This window comes from Mauremys mutica, unplaced genomic scaffold (genome assembly GCF_020497125.1).
Source record: "Mauremys mutica isolate MM-2020 ecotype Southern unplaced genomic scaffold, ASM2049712v1 000330F_np12_obj, whole genome shotgun sequence".
In the NCBI taxonomy this organism is placed as follows: domain Eukaryota; kingdom Metazoa; phylum Chordata; order Testudines; family Geoemydidae; genus Mauremys; species Mauremys mutica.
The window spans coordinates 454282-470068 of record NW_025422919.1 but is presented as its reverse complement, the minus strand read 5'-3'; the positions used below and the strand labels follow the sequence as shown (position 1 = coordinate 470068).

The window sequence follows — 15787 nt, the reverse complement described above, 5'->3', positions numbered from 1 at the left end:
ACCCCTCGCCCGGCGCTGAGATGCGCCCACCTCTGGGGCGGGGCGGCCGGTTACCCGGGGACCCCTCGCCCGGCGCTGAGATGCGCCCACCTCTGGGGCGGGGCGGCCGGTTACCCGGGGACCCCTCGCCCGGCGCTGAGATGCGGCCACCTCTGGGGCGGGGCGGCCGGTTACCCGGGGACCCCTCGCCCGGCGCTGAGATGCAGCCACCTCTGGGGCGGGGCGGCCGGTTACCCGGGGACCCCTCGCCCGGCGCTGAGATGCAGCCACCTCTGGGGCGGGGCGGCCGGTTACCCGGGGACTCCTCGCCCGGCGCTGAGATGCAGCCACCTCTGGGGCGGGGCGGCCGGTTACCCGGGGACTCCTCGCCCGGCGCGTAGATGCAGCCACCTCTGGGGCGGGGCGGCCGGTTACCCGGGGACCCCTCGCCCGGCGCTGAGATGCGCCCACCTCTGGGGCGGGGCGGCCGGTGACCCAGGGATCCCCTGCCTCCGGCTGCCCTCCAGACCCCAATGACCCTCCTCTCCGCTCCACAGACCCCGTAGCAAGTCGGCCTGGCACATCCACATGCACAGCCGGCCGCAGCGGGTGCTGCCCGCGGGCCCCCCTCCCCAGCCGCCCAGGCGGGGGCAGCGCCGGGCCCCGGCCCCCATGCCGAGCACCAGTAGGTAATGGAGCGTGGCCGGCGGTGGTGGCTCTGCTTGGGACGAGGTGCTGCACTGGTGACGGGCCGGGACTCGGGGGCCGGGGTGGGGGGGTGTGGGCACCGCCTGACGCGCTCTGCTCTGCTCTGCTTTCCCATCATGCCGTGCAGCAACCCGGACCTGCGGCGCAGCGACCCCGGCTGGGAGCGAGCCGACAGCCTGCTGCAGGCGGGCAGCGCCAACCTGCCCCAAGCCGGCTCCCTGGAGCGCAACCGCATAGGGGGTAGGGACCGGCCTGGGGGCTGGCGCAGAACCGGGCAGAAGAGGGGGCACCGGGGGCACTGGGGCAGGGCTTTGGGGGCACCGGGGGGTGTGGGGCAGGACACAGGGGGCAGCTGGGGTGTGGGGCAGGGCCTGGGCGAACTTGGGGAGGGCACAGGGGGCACCGGGGGTGTGGGGCAGGGCACGGAGGTCACTGGGAACTGGGGCAGGGCTTTGGGGGCACCGGGGGTGTGGGGCGGGGCACGGGGGTCACTGGGGGCTCCCTGAAACAGACCCAGATAGGGGGAGGGGTCTATTCCCGAAATGCCAAGGGCCCCCCCTGCGATCCCAGCCCCACAGAGCCCCCCACCCCCCGGCACTGACCCGCTCTCCCACCCCCCAGCCGCGTCCAAGAGGGAGAGCTCCCCCATCCTGGCCCCGGTCAGCAAGCCCAAGGCGGAGGATCACCGCTCGCGCCCCGGCCGGCCCGCGGTGAGTGTCCAGGCGTGGGGGGGCGGGCATGGGGCGCCCCGTGGGAGCGTGCTCGGGTGGGGGGGCTGGCCTGGGGGGGCCGGGGCCTTGGCGTTGGGGGGGCCAGGCCATCGGGGAGGAGGCTTTCAGCCCTGTGCCCTGGGGACAGAACCCAGGAGTCCGGGCCCCTGGCTGCGGGTGGGGCGTCCGGGGGGCGCTGGCAGGGCGCGGGGGGGGGTCTCGCTGGCACCGCGTTAACGTCTGCGCCCTTCTTCCCTCTGCTCCCCGCGCGCCACCAGAGCTATAAACGCGCCATCGGCGAGGTTAGTGCCCGTGTGTCTGTGCCAGCGCCCGGCCCGGCCTGTCTGCTCCGTGCTTCCCGGCAGAGAACCCAGGAGTCCGGGCTCCCCGCCCCCCCCAACCCCCACTCCCCTCCCACAGCCGGGGAGAGAACCCAGGAGTCCTGGCTCCCAGCCCCCCGCAACCCCCACTCCCCTCCCACAGCCGGGGAGAGAACCCAGGAGTCCGGGCTCCCCGCCCCCCCCCCCCCAACCCCCACTCCCCTCCCACAGCCGGGGAGAGAACCCAGGAGTCCTGGCTCCCAGCCCCCCTGCTCTAACCCACCAACCCCCACTCCCCTCCCAGAGCCGGGGAGAGAACCCAGGAGTCCTGGCTCTCCGACCCACCAACCCCCACTCCCCTCCCAGAGCCAGGGAGAGAACCCAGGAGTCCTGGCTCCCAGCCCCCCCTGCTCAAACCCACCAGCCCCCACTCCCCTCCCAGAGCCGGGGGGAGAACCCAGGAGTCCTGGCTCCCAGCCCCCCCTGCTCTAACCACCAGCCCCCACTCCCCTCCCAGAGCCAGGGAGAGAACCCAGGAGTCCTGGCTCCCAGCCCCCCCTGCTCTAACCCACCAGCCCCCACTCCCCTCCCAGAGCCGGGGAGAGAACCCAGGAGTCCTGGCTCCCGGTCCCCCTGCTCTGACCCACCAGCCCCCACTCCCCTCCCAGAGCCGGCGGGAGAACCCAGGAGTCCTGGCTCCCAGCCCCCCCTGCTCTGACCCACCAGCCCCCACTGCCCTCCCAGCGCCGGGGAGAGAACCCAGGAGTCCTGGCTCCCAGCCCCCCCTGCTCTGACCCACCAGCCCCCACTGCCCTCCCAGCGCCGGGGAGAGAACCCAGGAGTCCTGGCTCCCAGCCCCCCCTGCTCTGACCCACCAGCCCCCTCTGCCCCCCCAGCGCCGGGGAGAGAACCCAGGAGTCCTGGCTCCCAGCCCCCCCTGCTCTGACCCACCAGCCCCCACTGCCCTCCCAGCGCCGGGGAGAGAACCCAGGAGTCCTGGCTCCCAGCCCCCCCTGCTCTAACCCACCAGCCCCCACTCCCCTCCCAGAGCCGGGGAGAGAACCCAGGCGTCCGGGCTCCCAGCCCCCCCGCTCTGACCTGGGCTTTGGGGGGCCGGGCCCTGCTGGCTGCTTGTGTGTGTTGTGGCTGTTGGCCGGGCGCGGGGGACGTGGCACTAACCCCCCCTGGCCCCCCAGAACTTTGTGCTGCTGAAGGAGCGGCCTGAGGAGCCCCCCAAGCCCCCCAAGAAGGCCATGGACTATTCCTCCTCCAGCGAGGAGCCGGACAGCAGCGAGGAGGAGGACGACGAGGCCGAGGGGGAGCCGCAGGACGGGGCGGGGGAGCCCGCCGGGGCCAGGTAGGGTGTGGGGGGGCGGGGGGCTCTGGGGCAGGTGGGGGGCCGGGGCCAGGTAGGGCAGGGCAGGTGGAGGCGGGGGGCTCTGGGGCAGGTGGGGGGCCGGGGCCAGGTAGGGCGGGGGCAGGGGGCTCTGGGGCAGGTGGGGGGCCGGGGCCAGGTAGGGCGGGGCAGGTGGGGGCGGGGGGCTCAGGGGCAGGTGGGGGCGGGGGCTCGACTGACCCGCGCCCCTCGCCCCCCAGGCCGAGCGGGGACGGCGACACAGACAGTGTCAGCACCATGGTGGTGCACGAGGTGGAGGAGCCGTCGGGAAGCGGGTCGGAGAGCGGCTCCTACGGCGGGGACGGCACCATGCTGGTGCAGCGGGTGAGCGCGGGGGGGGCTGTGCCCGCAGGGGGCGGGGGGCACCGCGCTGGTGCAGCGGGTGAGCACTGGGAAGCGGGGGGGGCTGTGCCCGGAGGGCGCAGACTCGGGGAGGGGGTGCTGTGCCCTGGGGCGTGGCACGGGAGCGCCGTGCCCTGTGCTGGGGGGCAGGATGGGGGCGCCGGGGGCGGGTTTGGCCCTAGGGGGCGTGCTGGGCGCCACGCCCCCCACTGACCCCCCCCCTCGCCCCCCTCAGACCCCCGAGGAGGAGCGCAGCCGGCTCCACGCCGACAGCAACGGCTACACCAACCTGCCGGATGTGGTGCAGCCCAGCCACTCGCCCACCGAGCCCAAGGGCCAGGGCTCCCCCGGCAAGGACAGCGCCGGCGACGTGAGCCCCCGGGGCCCCCAACCAGCCTGGGGGGGGAGGGGGAGGGGGAGGGGATATGGGGGGCTGGCAGGGCAGAGGGGAGGGGAGGGGGAGGGGATATGGGGGGCTGGCGGGGCAGAGGGGTAGTGGAGGGGGAGGGGATATGGGGGCTGGCGGGGGAGGGGGAGGGGATATGGGGGGCTGGCGGGGCAGAGGAGTAGTGGAGGGGGAGGGGATATGGGGGGCTGGCAGGGCAGAGGGGGAGTGGATATGGGGGGCTGGTGGGGCAGAGGCGGGGGGCAGAGGGGCCGTTTCTCACCCCGTCCTTCTTGCCCCCCCAGTACCAGTCGCGGGGGCTGGTCAAGGCCCCTGGCAAAAGCTCCTTCACCATGTTTGTGGACCTGGGCATCTACCAGACCACGGGCAGCGGGGACACCGTCCCCATCACCGGTGAGCGGGGCGCCGGGCTGGGGGGCGCCGGGCTGGGGGGGGGTGCTGGGCAGCGGGGACACCGTCCCCATCACCGGTGAGCGGCGCCTGGGGGGACACCGTCCCCATCACCGGTGAGCGGGGCGCCGGGCTGGGGGGGGCGCTGGGCAGCGGGGACACCGTCCCCATCACCGGTGAGCGGGGCGCCGGGCTGGGGGGGCGCTGGGCAGCGGGGACACCGTCCCCATCACCGGTGAGCGGGGCGCCGGCCTGGGGGGGCGCAGGGCTGGGGGGGCGCCGGGCGGGCGCTGGGCTGCTGGGAGAGGGGCTCGGCGGGGGGCTCCAGGTGAGGGGGGCAGGGCCCGGCCGCTGACCCCCATCTCCCCCCAGCGCTGGTGGGGGCCGACCCCAGGCAGCTGGAGCAGCTGCAGCTGGAGGTGCGCAAGGGCTCGGTGGTGAACGTGAACCCCACAAACACGCGGCCCCACAGCGACACCCCCGAGATCCGCAAGTACAAGAAGCGTTTCAACTCGGAGATCCTGTGCGCCGCCCTGTGGGGTGAGCGGGGGGGGGTCCAGGCTGGATGGGGGCCGGTGGGGAGGAGGGGGGTCGCCGTGGGGCCCGGCGGGGGGCAGGCAGGGAGGAGGGGGGTCACCGTGGGGCCCAGCAGGGGGCAGGCGGGGAGGAGAGGGGTCACCGTGGGGCCCAGCAGGGGGCAGGCGGGGAGGAGAGGGGTCACCGTGGGGCCCGGCGGAGCAGGGGGCAGGCAGGGAGGAGAGGGGTCACCGTGGGGCCCAGCAGGGGGCAGGCGGGGAGGAGGGGGGGTCGCCGTGGGGCCCGGCGGAGAGGAGGGGGAGGTCCCAGGTGGGGAGGAGAGGGGTCACCGTGGGGCCCGGCGGGGAGGAGGCGGCGGTGGTCCCAGGCGGGGCACCGTGGGGCGGGCAGGGGGGCGCCGGGTCTCACGCTGCCCCCCGCCCTAGGGGTGAACCTGCTGGTGGGGACGGAGAACGGGCTGATGCTGCTGGATCGCAGCGGGCAGGGCCGGGTCTACGGGCTCATCAGCCGCCGCCGCTTCCAGCAGATGGACGTGCTGGAGGGGCTCAACCTGCTCACCACCATCTCGGGTAAGCGCCCCACGGCCGCCCCACGGCCTGCCCCACGGCCCCTCTGACCCCACGGGGCTCAACCTGCTCACCACCATCTCGGGTAAGCGCCCCACGGCTGCCCCACGGCCTGCCCCACGGCCGCCCCACGGGGCTCAGCCTGCTCCCCACCATCTCGGGTAAGCGCCCCACGGCCGCCCCACGGCCCCTCTGACCCCACGGGGCTCAACCTGCTCACCACCATCTCGGGTAAGCGCCCCACGGCTGCCCCACGGCCGCCCCACGGGGCTCAGCCTGCTCACCACCATCTCGGGTAAGCGCCCCACGGCCTGCCCCACGGCCACCCCACGGGGCTCAGATTGCTCACCACCATCTCGGGTAAGCGCCCCACGGCCGCCCCACGGCCCCTCTGACCCCACAGGGCTCAGCCTGCTCCCCACCATCTCGGGTAAGCGCCCCACGGCCGCCCCACGGCCTCTCTGACCCCACGGGGCTCAGCCTGCTCACCACCATCTCGGGTAAGCGCCCCACGGCCGCCCCACGGTCCCTCTGACCCCACGGGGCTCAGCCTGCTCAGCACCATCTCGGGTGAGGGCCCCACGGCCTGCCCCACGGCCCCTCTGACCCCACGGGGCTCAGCCTGCTCCCCACCATCTCGGGTAAGCGCCCCACGGCCTGCCCCACGGCCCCTCTGACCCCACGGGGCTCAGCCTGCTCCCCACCATCTCGGGTGAGGGCCCCCCAGCACCCCGCGGCCAGCTCTGCCTTGGGCCCCCCGGCCGTGGGGCGCCGCCGCTCACCCCCGTCTCGCCCAGGGAAGAGGAACAAGCTGCGGGTCTATTACCTGTCCTGGCTGCGCAACAAGATCCTGCACAACGACCCCGAGGTGGAGAAGAAGCAGGGCTGGACCACCGTGGGCGACATGGAGGGCTGCGTGCACTACCGCGTGGGTGAGGGACCGCCCCCTGGCCTGGCCACGCCCCCTCCGGCCTGGCCACGCCCACTACCGCGTGGGTGAGGGACCGCCCCCCGGGCTGGCCACGCCCCCTCTGGCCTGGCCACGCCCACTACCGCGTGGGTGAGGGACAGCCCCCTGGCCTGGCCACGCCCCCTCCGGCCTGGCCACGCCCACTACCGTGTGGGTGAGGGACTGGCCTGGCCACGCCCCCTCCAGCCTGGCCACGCCCACTACCGCATGGGCGAGGGACCGCCCCCGGCCTGGCCACGCCCCCTCTGACCTGGCCACTCCCACTACCGTGTGGGTGATGGACCGCCCCCGGCCTGGCCACGCCCCCTCCGGCCTGGCCACGCCCCCTCCGGCCTGGCCACGCCCACTACCGCGTGGGTGAGGGACCGCCCCCCGGCCTGGCCACGTCTCCTCTGGCCTGGCCATGCCCACTACCGCGTGGGTGAGGGACCACCCCCTGGCCTGGCCACGCCCCCTCCGGCCTGGCCACGCCCACTACCGCGTGGGTGAGGGACCGCCCCCTGGCCTGGCCACGTCTCCTCTGGCCTGGCCATGCCCACTACCGCGTGGGTGAGGGACCGCCCCCTGGCCTGGCCACGCCCCCTCCGGCCTGGCCACGCCCACTACCGCGTGGGTGAGGGACCGCCCCCTGGCCTGGCCACGCCCCCTCCGGCCTGGCCACGCCCACTACCGCGTGGGTGAGGGACAGCCCCCTGGCCTGGCCACGCCCCCTCCGGCCTGGCCACGCCCACTACCGCGTGGGTGAGGGACTGCCCCCTGGCCTGGCCACGCCCCCTCCGGCCTGGCCACGCCCACTACCGCGTGGGTGAGGGACCGGCCTGGCCACGCCCCCTCTGGCCTGGCCACGCCCACTACCGTGTGGGTGAGGGACCGGCCTGGCCACGCCCACTACCGCGTGGGTGATGGACCGGCCTGGCCACGCCCCCTCCAGCCTGGTCACTTCCACTACCGCGTGGGTGAGGGACCGCCCCGGACCTGGCCACGCCCCCTCCAGCCTGGCCACGCCCACTACCACGTGGGCGAGGGACCGCCCCCGGCCTGGCCACGCCCACTACCGTGTGGGTGAGGGACCGCCCCCTGGCCGGGCCACGCCCCCTCTGACCTGGCCACGCCCCTCCCAGACCCTGGCCACGCCCACTACCGCGTGGGTGAGGGAGCACCCTCTGGCCCGGCCACTCCCCCTCTGGCCCGGCCGCTCCCCCTCTGGCCCCACGGCCCAGCCACGCCCTTCTGCCCCCCCGGCCACTCCCACTACCGCGTGGGTGAGGGACCGCCCCCGGCCTGGCCACGCCCCCTCCGGCCTGGCCACTCCCACTACCGCATGGGTGAGGGACCGCCCCCTGGCCTGGCCACGCCCCCTCCGGCCTGGCCACTCCCAGCCCCCCGGCCACTCCCAGCCCCGCGTGGGTAAGAATCGCAGACTTTAAGGTCAGACGGGACCGTTCCGATCGTCCGGCCTGACCTGCTGCCCAGCGCAGCCCCCTGCCCCGTGTCTCCAGCCGGTGAGCCGGGCCCCACGCTGCGCGGGAAGGCGAAACCCCCCAGGGCCTCTGCCCCTCTGCCCTGGAGGGAACTTCCTTCCCGACCCCAAATCTGGGGATCAGCTGAGCCCTGAGCATGTGGGCAGGACCCACCAGCCGGCACCCAGGAGAGGATCCTCTGCAGTAACTCGGAGCCCGGCCCGGCTGACGTCCCACCGCCGGCCAGGGGCGTATTCACCGCTAGTAGCCGAAGGCCGGTTTATTGCCAAAACCAGGCTGGCCCATCGCACCAGAAACCCCTCGCGCTCAGTCTCCAGGCCGGATGGGCCTTTTGCCGTCACCGACTCACAGGCCGGGCCCACGCGTGGCCCCGTGCGGTCCGGGGGGGGGGTGCCCCGTTCAGGGCGACAGCCCCTCTCGGGGGGCCAGTCTCTGCCGGGGTCAGGCCCCTCCACCTCCCGGTGCCGCACCTCTGAGCCTCAGCACGTCTGGCTCTGCCGTGGGCCCCCCAGGGAGTCCCCTCGCCCTGGGCCCCCCGGGCCCCCACCCCCCTGTTCTCTAGCCCGGAGATTAACACAGGAGGGTTTATCGAGCGTTGACCCCAGCACAGGAAACTCTCCGGGGCTCAGGCCTGGCCTCCCTCAGCCCAGCACATCCCAGTCCCCCTGCAGCCAGGGGGGGCTCTGCCTGCTCCCCCTCTCCAGCCCCGAGCCCCCTGCTCCCAGCTGGGCCTGCGATACCCCCGGCCCCAGGCCCCCTCTGCCCATTGGCTTCTCTCCGGTCCCTCTGGGTGTTAGCAATACCGCCCGGCTTCTGTCCCGCTTTCTGTGCCGAGGCCAGTAATACAGAGATGGGTCCCCAGACCCCTCCCCACGGCACAGCCACCCCCCCCCCCGTACCCCAGTGTGCAGCCACCCCCCACCCGCCCCGGTGGCACCGCCCGGGTGAGAGATCACCTCACCCAGCTCCGCTGGTCTCTGCATCCCAGCCCCGCTCCCCCCACTGGCCCCACATCTCCGCTCCCTGCGCCCCACGGCTGGGCAGTGACCGGGCCCCGTATCTCCCGGCAGTGAAGTACGAGCGCATCAAGTTCCTGGTGATCGCCCTGAAGAACTCGGTCGAGGTCTACGCCTGGGCCCCCAAACCCTACCACAAGTTCATGGCCTTCAAGGTACCTGTGGGGGCTGGGGGCCCGGACGCCTGGGTTCTCTCCCCGGCTCTGGGAGGGGAGTGGGGGCCGGTGGGTTAGAGCAGGGGGTGTGGGGAGCCAGGACTCCTGGGTTCTCTCCCCGGCTCTGGGAGGGGAGTGGGGGCTGGTGGGTCAGAGCAGGGGGGCTGGGAGCCAGGACTCCTGGGTTCTCTCCCCGGCTCTGGGAGGGGAGTGGGGGCTGGTGGGTCAGAGCAGGGGGGGCTGGGGGCCCGGACGCCTGGGTTCTCTCCCCGGCTCTGGGAGGGGAGTGGGGGCTGGTGGGTCAGAGCAGGGGGGGCTGGGAGCCAGGACTCCTGGGTTCTCTCCCCGGCTCTGGGAGGGGAGTGGGGGCTGGTGGGTCAGAGCAGGGGTGCTGGGAGCCAGGACTCCTGGGTTCTCTCCCCGGCTCTGGGAGGGGAGTGGGGGCTGGTGGGTCAGAGCAGGGGGGCTGGGAGCCAGGACTCCTGGGTTCTCTCCCCAGTTCTGGGAGGGGAGTGTGGTGCAGTGGTTAGAGTGGGGGAGGTGGGGAGGGCTGTTGTGGGGTGCAGTGGTTAGAGCATGGGGGCAGGGAGAGCTGATTTGGGGTTCAGAGGTTAGAGCGGGGGGCAGGGAGGGCCGTGGGGTTCAGTGATTAGAGCGGGGGGCAGGGTGCAGTAGCTAGGGCGGGGGGTTGGCTGACAGGTTTCAGGGGACCCCGAGCACTGACCCCCCCCCTCCCCCCGTTTCAGTCCTTCGCAGACCTGCCGCACCGGCCGCTACTGGTGGAGCTGACAGTGGAGGAGGGTCAGAGGTTAAAGGTCATTTACGGGTCGTGCGCCGGGTTCCACGCCATTGACGTGGACTCGGGAAACAACTATGACATCTACATCCCCGTGCACGTGAGTGGGCGGAGCGCTGGGGGGCGGGGCCACATGGCGCTCCTGGGGGCGGGGCCACATGGCACCCCTGGGGGCGGAGTCACAGAGCCCCTGGGGGTGGGGTACGGGGGGCGGGGCCACACAGCACTCCTGGGGGCGGAGTCACCCGGAGCCCCTGGGGGACATGGCGCTGGGGGGCGGAGTCACCCGGAACCCCTGGGGGCGGAGTCACACGGTGCCCCTGGGGGCGGGGCGCTGGGGGGCAGAGTCACACGGTGCCCCTGGGGGTGGGGCGCCGGGGGGCGGAGTCACACGGAGGAGCTGGGGGTCACAGGGCCATGGGGCAGGCGGGCGGGGTGACCTTTGCCCTCTGCCGGCAGATCCAGACGCAGGTCACGCCCCACGCCATCATCTTCCTGCCCCACACGGAGGGGATGGAGATGCTGCTCTGCTACGAGGACGAGGGCGTCTACGTCAACACCTACGGGCGCATCATCAAGGACGTGGTGCTGCAGTGGGGGGAGATGCCCACCTCCGTGGGTGAGCCCGGACGCCTGGGTCCTCCCCGGCGCGGGGGGGGGGGGGCTTGGAGCCTGGACGCCTGGGTTCTCTCCCCGGCTCTGGGAGGGGAGTGGGGGCTGGTGGGTCAGAGCAGGGGGGGGTGGGAGCCAGGACTCCTGGGTTCTCTCCCCGGTTCTGGGAGGGGAGTGGGGGCTGGTGGGTCAGAGCAGGGGAGGGTGAGAGCCAGGACTCCTGGGTTCTGCCCCCGGCTCTGGGAGGGGAGTGGGGGCTGGTGGGTTGGAGCAGGGGGGCCGGGAGCCAGGACTCCTGGGTTCTCTCCCCGGCTCTGGGAGGGGAGTGGGGGCTGGTGGGTTAGAGCAGGGGGGGCTGGGAGCCAGGACTCCTGGGTCCGTTGAGGAAATGTCTCCCACCCCTGACTCTCTTTCCCCCCCCCCCCCCCAGCATACATCTGCTCCAACCAGATCATGGGCTGGGGCGAGAAGGCCATCGAGATCCGCTCCGTGGAGACGGGGCACCTGGACGGGGTTTTCATGCACAAGCGGGCCCAGCGCCTCAAGTTCCTGTGTGAGCGCAACGACAAGGTGGGCACTAGGGGGCGCCGGGCTGCGGGGGGGGGGGCTCCCCATAGCTAGTTCTGGCCCCGCCCCAGAGGTGGCTGCGTCTCAGCGCCGGGCGAGGGGTCCCTGGGTAACCGGCCGCCCCGCCCCAGAGGTGGGCGCATCTCAGCGCCGGGCGAGGGGTCCCTGGGTAACCGGCCGCCCCGCCCCAGAGGTGGCTGCGTCTCAGCGCCGGGCGAGGGGTCCCTGGGTAACCGGCCGCCCCGCCCCAGAGGTGGCTGCGTCTCAGCGCCGGGCGAGGGGTCCCCGGGTAACCGGCCGCCCCACCCCAGAGGTGGGCGCATCTCAGCGCCGGGCGAGGGGTCCCTGGGTAACCGGCCGCCCCGCCCCAGAGGTGGCTGCGTCTCAGCGCCGGGCGAGGGGTCCCCGGGTAACCGGCCGCCCCGCCCCAGAGGTGGGCGCATCTCAGCGCCGGGCGAGGGGTCCCTGGGTAACCGGCCGCCCCGCCCCAGAGGTGGGCGCATCTCAGCGCCGGGCGAGGGGTCCCTGGGTAACCGGCCGCCCCGCCCCAGAGGTGGCTGCATCTCAGCGCCGGGCCAGGGGTCCCTGGTAACCGGCCGCCCCGCCCCAGAGGTGGCTGCGACTCAGCGCCGGGCCAGGGGTCCCCGTGTAACCGGCCGCCCCACCCCAGAGCTGGCTGCATCTCGGCGCCGGGCGAGGGGTCCCTGGTAACCGGCCGCCCCGCCCCAGAGGTGGGCGCATCTCAGCGCCGGGCGAGGGGTCCCCCCCCCCAGAGGTGGGCGCATCTCAGCGCCGGGCGAGGGGTCCCCCCCCCCAGAGGGGGGCACGTCTCAGCGCCGGGCGAGGGGTCCCCCCCCCCAGAGGGGGGCGCGTCTCAGCGCCGGGCGAGGGGTCCCCCCCCCCAGAGGTGGGCGCATCTCAGCGCCGGGCGAGGGGTCCCCCCCCCCAGAGGTGGGCGCACCTCAGCGCCGGGCGAGGGGTCCCCCCCCCCAGAGGTGGGCGCTTGCCAGACTTACTCCTGCGCTTCCCCCCCCCCCCGCCAGGTTTTCTTCGCCTCCGTCCGCTCGGGGGGCAGCAGCCAGGTTTACTTCATGACACTCAACAGAAACTGTATCATGAACTGGTAAGGCCCCGCCCCCAGCGCTGGCCCCGCCCCTGGAGGGAAGGGGCGTGGCCGCCTCCGACACTGGATCCCTACGCCAGAGACTCCGCCCCCACAGCCAGCGAGGATCAGGACCGACCAATCAGCAGAACCGATGCCTTGATCCCCTTCCCCCTCACCCGTGTCTGATGCTGCTTGGGGGGGGCCTCTCCATGGTGACAGTGTCCCTCCCCCTTTGACTGACTGACAGACTGACTGACTGACAGACTGCCCCCCGCTTCGCTCGCCCCTCCCCTGACTCCATGGGGACCTGCTCTGTTCATAGCCTGACCCAAATCTCAGCGCCGGGCCAGGGGTCCCCGGGTAACCGGCCGCCCCGCCCCAGAGGTGGGCGCATCTCAGCGCCGGGCGAGGGGTCTCTGGGTAACCGGCCGCCCTGCCCCAGAGGTTGCTGCATCTCAGCGCCGGGCGAGGGGTCCCTGGGTAACCGGCCGCCCAGCCCCAGAGGTGGCTGCATCTCAGCGCCGGGCGAGGGGTCCCTGGGTAACCGGCCGCCCCGCCCCAGAGGTTGCTGCATCTCGGCGCCGGGCGAGGGGTCCCCGGGTAACCGGCCGCCCCGCCCCAGAGGTGGCTGCATCTCAGCGCCGGGCGAGGGGTCCCCGGGTAACCGGCCGCCCCGCCCCAGAGGTGGCTGCATCTCCGCGCCGGGCGAGGGGTCCCTGGGTAACCGGCCGCCCCACCCCAGAGGTGGGCGCATCTCAGCGCCAGGCGAGGGGTCCCAGGCATGTGTGGGGTGACAGGCCAACTCCCCTGTGAAACACAAGGAGGGAGGTGGCCGGAGGCCTAGGCTGGGGCAACCAGTTGTTGCTGTGGGTCGCTGCACCGGCCACGGCCCCTGTGGAGGGGACTCGGAACAGCAGGGGGGCGCAGACCCATTGCTTTGTGCCAATTTCGCTTTGCTTAAGGGTGGAGGCGTGGGGCGGGGCTGGGGCCTTTTCACCCCCCCGGGTGGGGAACTCCCAGAGCAGCCCCCCAACTGCCTCGTGCGCCCCCAGAACTCCTCCCCTGGGCCGGGCCGATGGGGCGACTCGCCCCGGGCGTCTGGGGAGGGCGAATGTACAGGGGGACACGGGGGGGCCTGGTCCCTCCGGGCTCTGTGTATATTTTGCTTTAATTATTTTTATTTTGTAACAATGATTCATTGACAAAGCACTTTAAAGCCCCGACTGCGTCTTATGGGGGGCCGGGAGCGCCCCCCAGGGCAGATTTGGGGTTATTCTCGAACTGACCCAGGAGAGTTGGTCCCGGGGCGGGGACTGGCTGGCTCGGGGGGGCGGGGAATGGGGCAGGGACTGGCTGGCTCGGGGGGGCGGGGAATGGGGCAGGGACTGGCTGGCTCGGGGGGGCGGGGAATGGGGCAGGGGCCTGTCCCCTCTGGGGGGCGCCAGCTCCCCCCCGGCCCCATGGGAGCCCGGCTGCAGCCTGCAGCTGAGGGATGCTGCCTGGGCCCCCCGAGAGCCATATGGAGTGGGGGGGGGGTTATGGAGTTCATGGGACCCCCCCCCAGTATTCAGTTTCCTCTGTACGTTGCTTGCATCTATCAAACACCCCCCGCGCCGTGGCCTTGAAATTTCATCTGTTAATAAAAAACCAAATTCTGACTTTCCCCGCGTGGTGCGGCCTCCTTTACCCCTCTGGGGGCGGCCAGGGGGCAGCCGGGGGTTGGCACCGAACGGCAGGAAGCCGGTGTCCCCGGGGCGGAGCCGGTTCATCTTGGGCAGCTGGCGTGGCACGGGCCGGGGGGAGACGGCCAGGGAGTGGGGTCCACACTATCCCAGCAGGTGTTGCAACTACGTCAGGACCCCGAGTGAACCGCATTCCCCCAGTAACCTCCAGATCAGTCACCCGGGGAGAGTTTCGGCAGAACGGTGCCGGCGATCAGTGGGGGTTGTTTCAGAAAATCCCCCAGGAAAGAGGTTAAGAAGCCAGCCTGGCATTCAGGGGAGGTGAAAGCAGCGTTGAATGTACGACCACCGGAAGCAGGGGGGAGTCGTGAGGAGTGTAAACCAGAGCTGTAGGGCAGTGATGAGGAAAGCTAAAGGCCGGAGGGAGACCTGGGCAGCCGGCGGAGATAGGAAAGCGCATTGTCATTGTATCGGGGACAAACCGAAGTCTGACCCGGGGTTAACGCACATTTCGAGGGAGCGTTCGAGGTGAAGTGGCCTGTTAACACTCACTTGTTGGCGATGGCCGGGGGGGTATTCAGCACCCTGGGGGCGGTACCCCAGGCGGGCGTGGGACCCCTGGATCTGGAAATGAAAGGGGGGGTTTGTGCCCCGGGTTCCGGCAGGGGCTGGCACCGCTTGGCGGTGGTGGGTGCTGGTCTGTGGGGCGCTGTTGCCCGATGGTGAGTCTGGAGAGGTTCCGGGGCGGGGGTTAAAGGCCAGAAAAGGGGGGCCGGGGAAGGTTTTTTTCCGGGACGTGGTCCCCATCGAGTCTGGGTTCTAACGGTTTAACAACACGGTGACCCTAAGAACATCCCGGTGCCCCCCAGCCCCCACGACCACTTCACTCGAAACGTGTGTGCAGCTGTGGGGCTGAGTTCCCGCCCCGGCCTGCAGAAAGGCCCGGGGTGGGGGGGTGAAAGCTCGGCCCGATAACCCGCAGTCCCTCCCCCGAGAGTTGTGGGGGAGCCGGCTGAGCCTTTCGGGTGCGTTTTCAGCCGCTCCTGGAGCCCCGGCGCCGGGAAGAAACCCCCCGTGGTGCCGATGTTTAAAAAGGGCCCACGGGCCGACCCGGGTATTTCCAGCCTGACGGGGAGGGCGGGCGAGAGAAGGGTGGTGTCGCTAACGCACATCGGCGTGGGACTGCGGCAGCCAAGCTGATCTCGGGGGGCCGGGCCAGACCGGGACTCCCAGGAGGCCTCGGATTGAACCACGCGGCCGACAGACGAGTCCCGCGGCCCGTGTTAAACGAACTCACCGTCAGGGCGCGAGCGTACCGGCAAACGCAGCATCGTCAGCGAGCGCCGGGCTCTCCGCTGGTGTCCCGCAGGGCTCGGCTCGGGGAACTGCTGCTTACCAGCTGCACCGATGATCGGGGGGGGGGGGGGAGACACCATAAAATCACCCCGGTAAAGTCTGCGGGTGACCCAACAATTGGGGGAGTGGGGACGAGGGACGAGGCCGGGGCCCCGGTTCAGAGCGATGTGGATCACAACCCAACGCCGTGGTTGGAACGCGGCGAAATGTCACCGTACACGAGGAACAAAGCGCGTCAGCCGTGCGCGGGCCGGGGGGGTCTCCCCTGGGTTCTGTCCCCGGCGCTGGGAGGGGAGTGGGGGCTGGTGGGTTAGAGCAGGGGGGGCTGGGAGCCAGGACTCCTGGGTTCTCTCCCCGGCTCTGGGAGGGCAGTGGGGGCTGGTGGGTCAGAGCAGAGGGGGCTGGGAGCCAGGACTCCTGGGTTCTCCCCCTGGCTCTGGGAGGGGAGAGGGGGCTGGTGGGTTAGAGCAGGGGGGCTGGGAGCCAGGACTCCTGGGTTCTCTCCCTGGCTCTGGGAGGGCAGTGGGGGCTGGGAGCCAGCACTCCTGGGTTCTCTCCCTGGCTCTGGGAGGGGAGTGGGGGCTGGTGGGTCAGAGCAGGGGGGGCTGGGAGCCAGGACTCCTGGGTTCTCTCCCCGGCTCTGGGAGGGGAGTGGGGGCTGGTGGGTAGAGCAGGGGGGCTGGGAGCCAGGAC

At 72.4% G+C, this 15787-nt stretch overlaps 1 protein-coding gene across 16 annotated transcripts in view; it reads left to right on the top strand.

Moving 5' to 3' along the window:
- The window catches only part of MINK1 (misshapen like kinase 1), a 54621-nt gene extending 42117 nt beyond the window's left edge, over window positions 1–12504 (top strand). For 5 of the 16 annotated variants that reach the window (XM_045000505.1, XM_045000510.1, XM_045000508.1 and 2 more), the window contains 17 exons: window positions 537–668; window positions 815–927; window positions 1309–1397; window positions 1676–1699; window positions 2914–3074; window positions 3314–3437; window positions 3691–3825; window positions 4146–4225; window positions 4302–4330; window positions 4624–4791; window positions 5214–5357; window positions 6152–6286; window positions 8876–8976; window positions 9723–9872; window positions 10232–10391; window positions 10815–10954; window positions 11995–12498. In XM_045000505.1, the coding sequence (XP_044856440.1) occupies window positions 537–668; window positions 815–927; window positions 1309–1397; window positions 1676–1699; window positions 2914–3074; window positions 3314–3437; window positions 3691–3825; window positions 4146–4225; window positions 4302–4330; window positions 4624–4791; window positions 5214–5357; window positions 6152–6286; window positions 8876–8976; window positions 9723–9872; window positions 10232–10391; window positions 10815–10954; window positions 11995–12078 (1969 nt within the window). In that variant the 3' untranslated portion in view covers window positions 12079–12498. Of the gene's footprint in view, window positions 1–536; window positions 669–814; window positions 928–1308; window positions 1398–1675; window positions 1700–2913; window positions 3075–3313; window positions 3438–3690; window positions 3826–4145; window positions 4255–4301; window positions 4331–4623; window positions 4792–5213; window positions 5358–6151; window positions 6287–8875; window positions 8977–9722; window positions 9873–10231; window positions 10392–10814; window positions 10955–11994 lie in introns of all 16 variants that reach the window. The other 11 variants (XM_045000516.1, XM_045000515.1, XM_045000517.1 and 8 more) reach the window with 7 other exon arrangements.
- Window positions 12505–15787: the final 3283 nt, after the last annotated feature.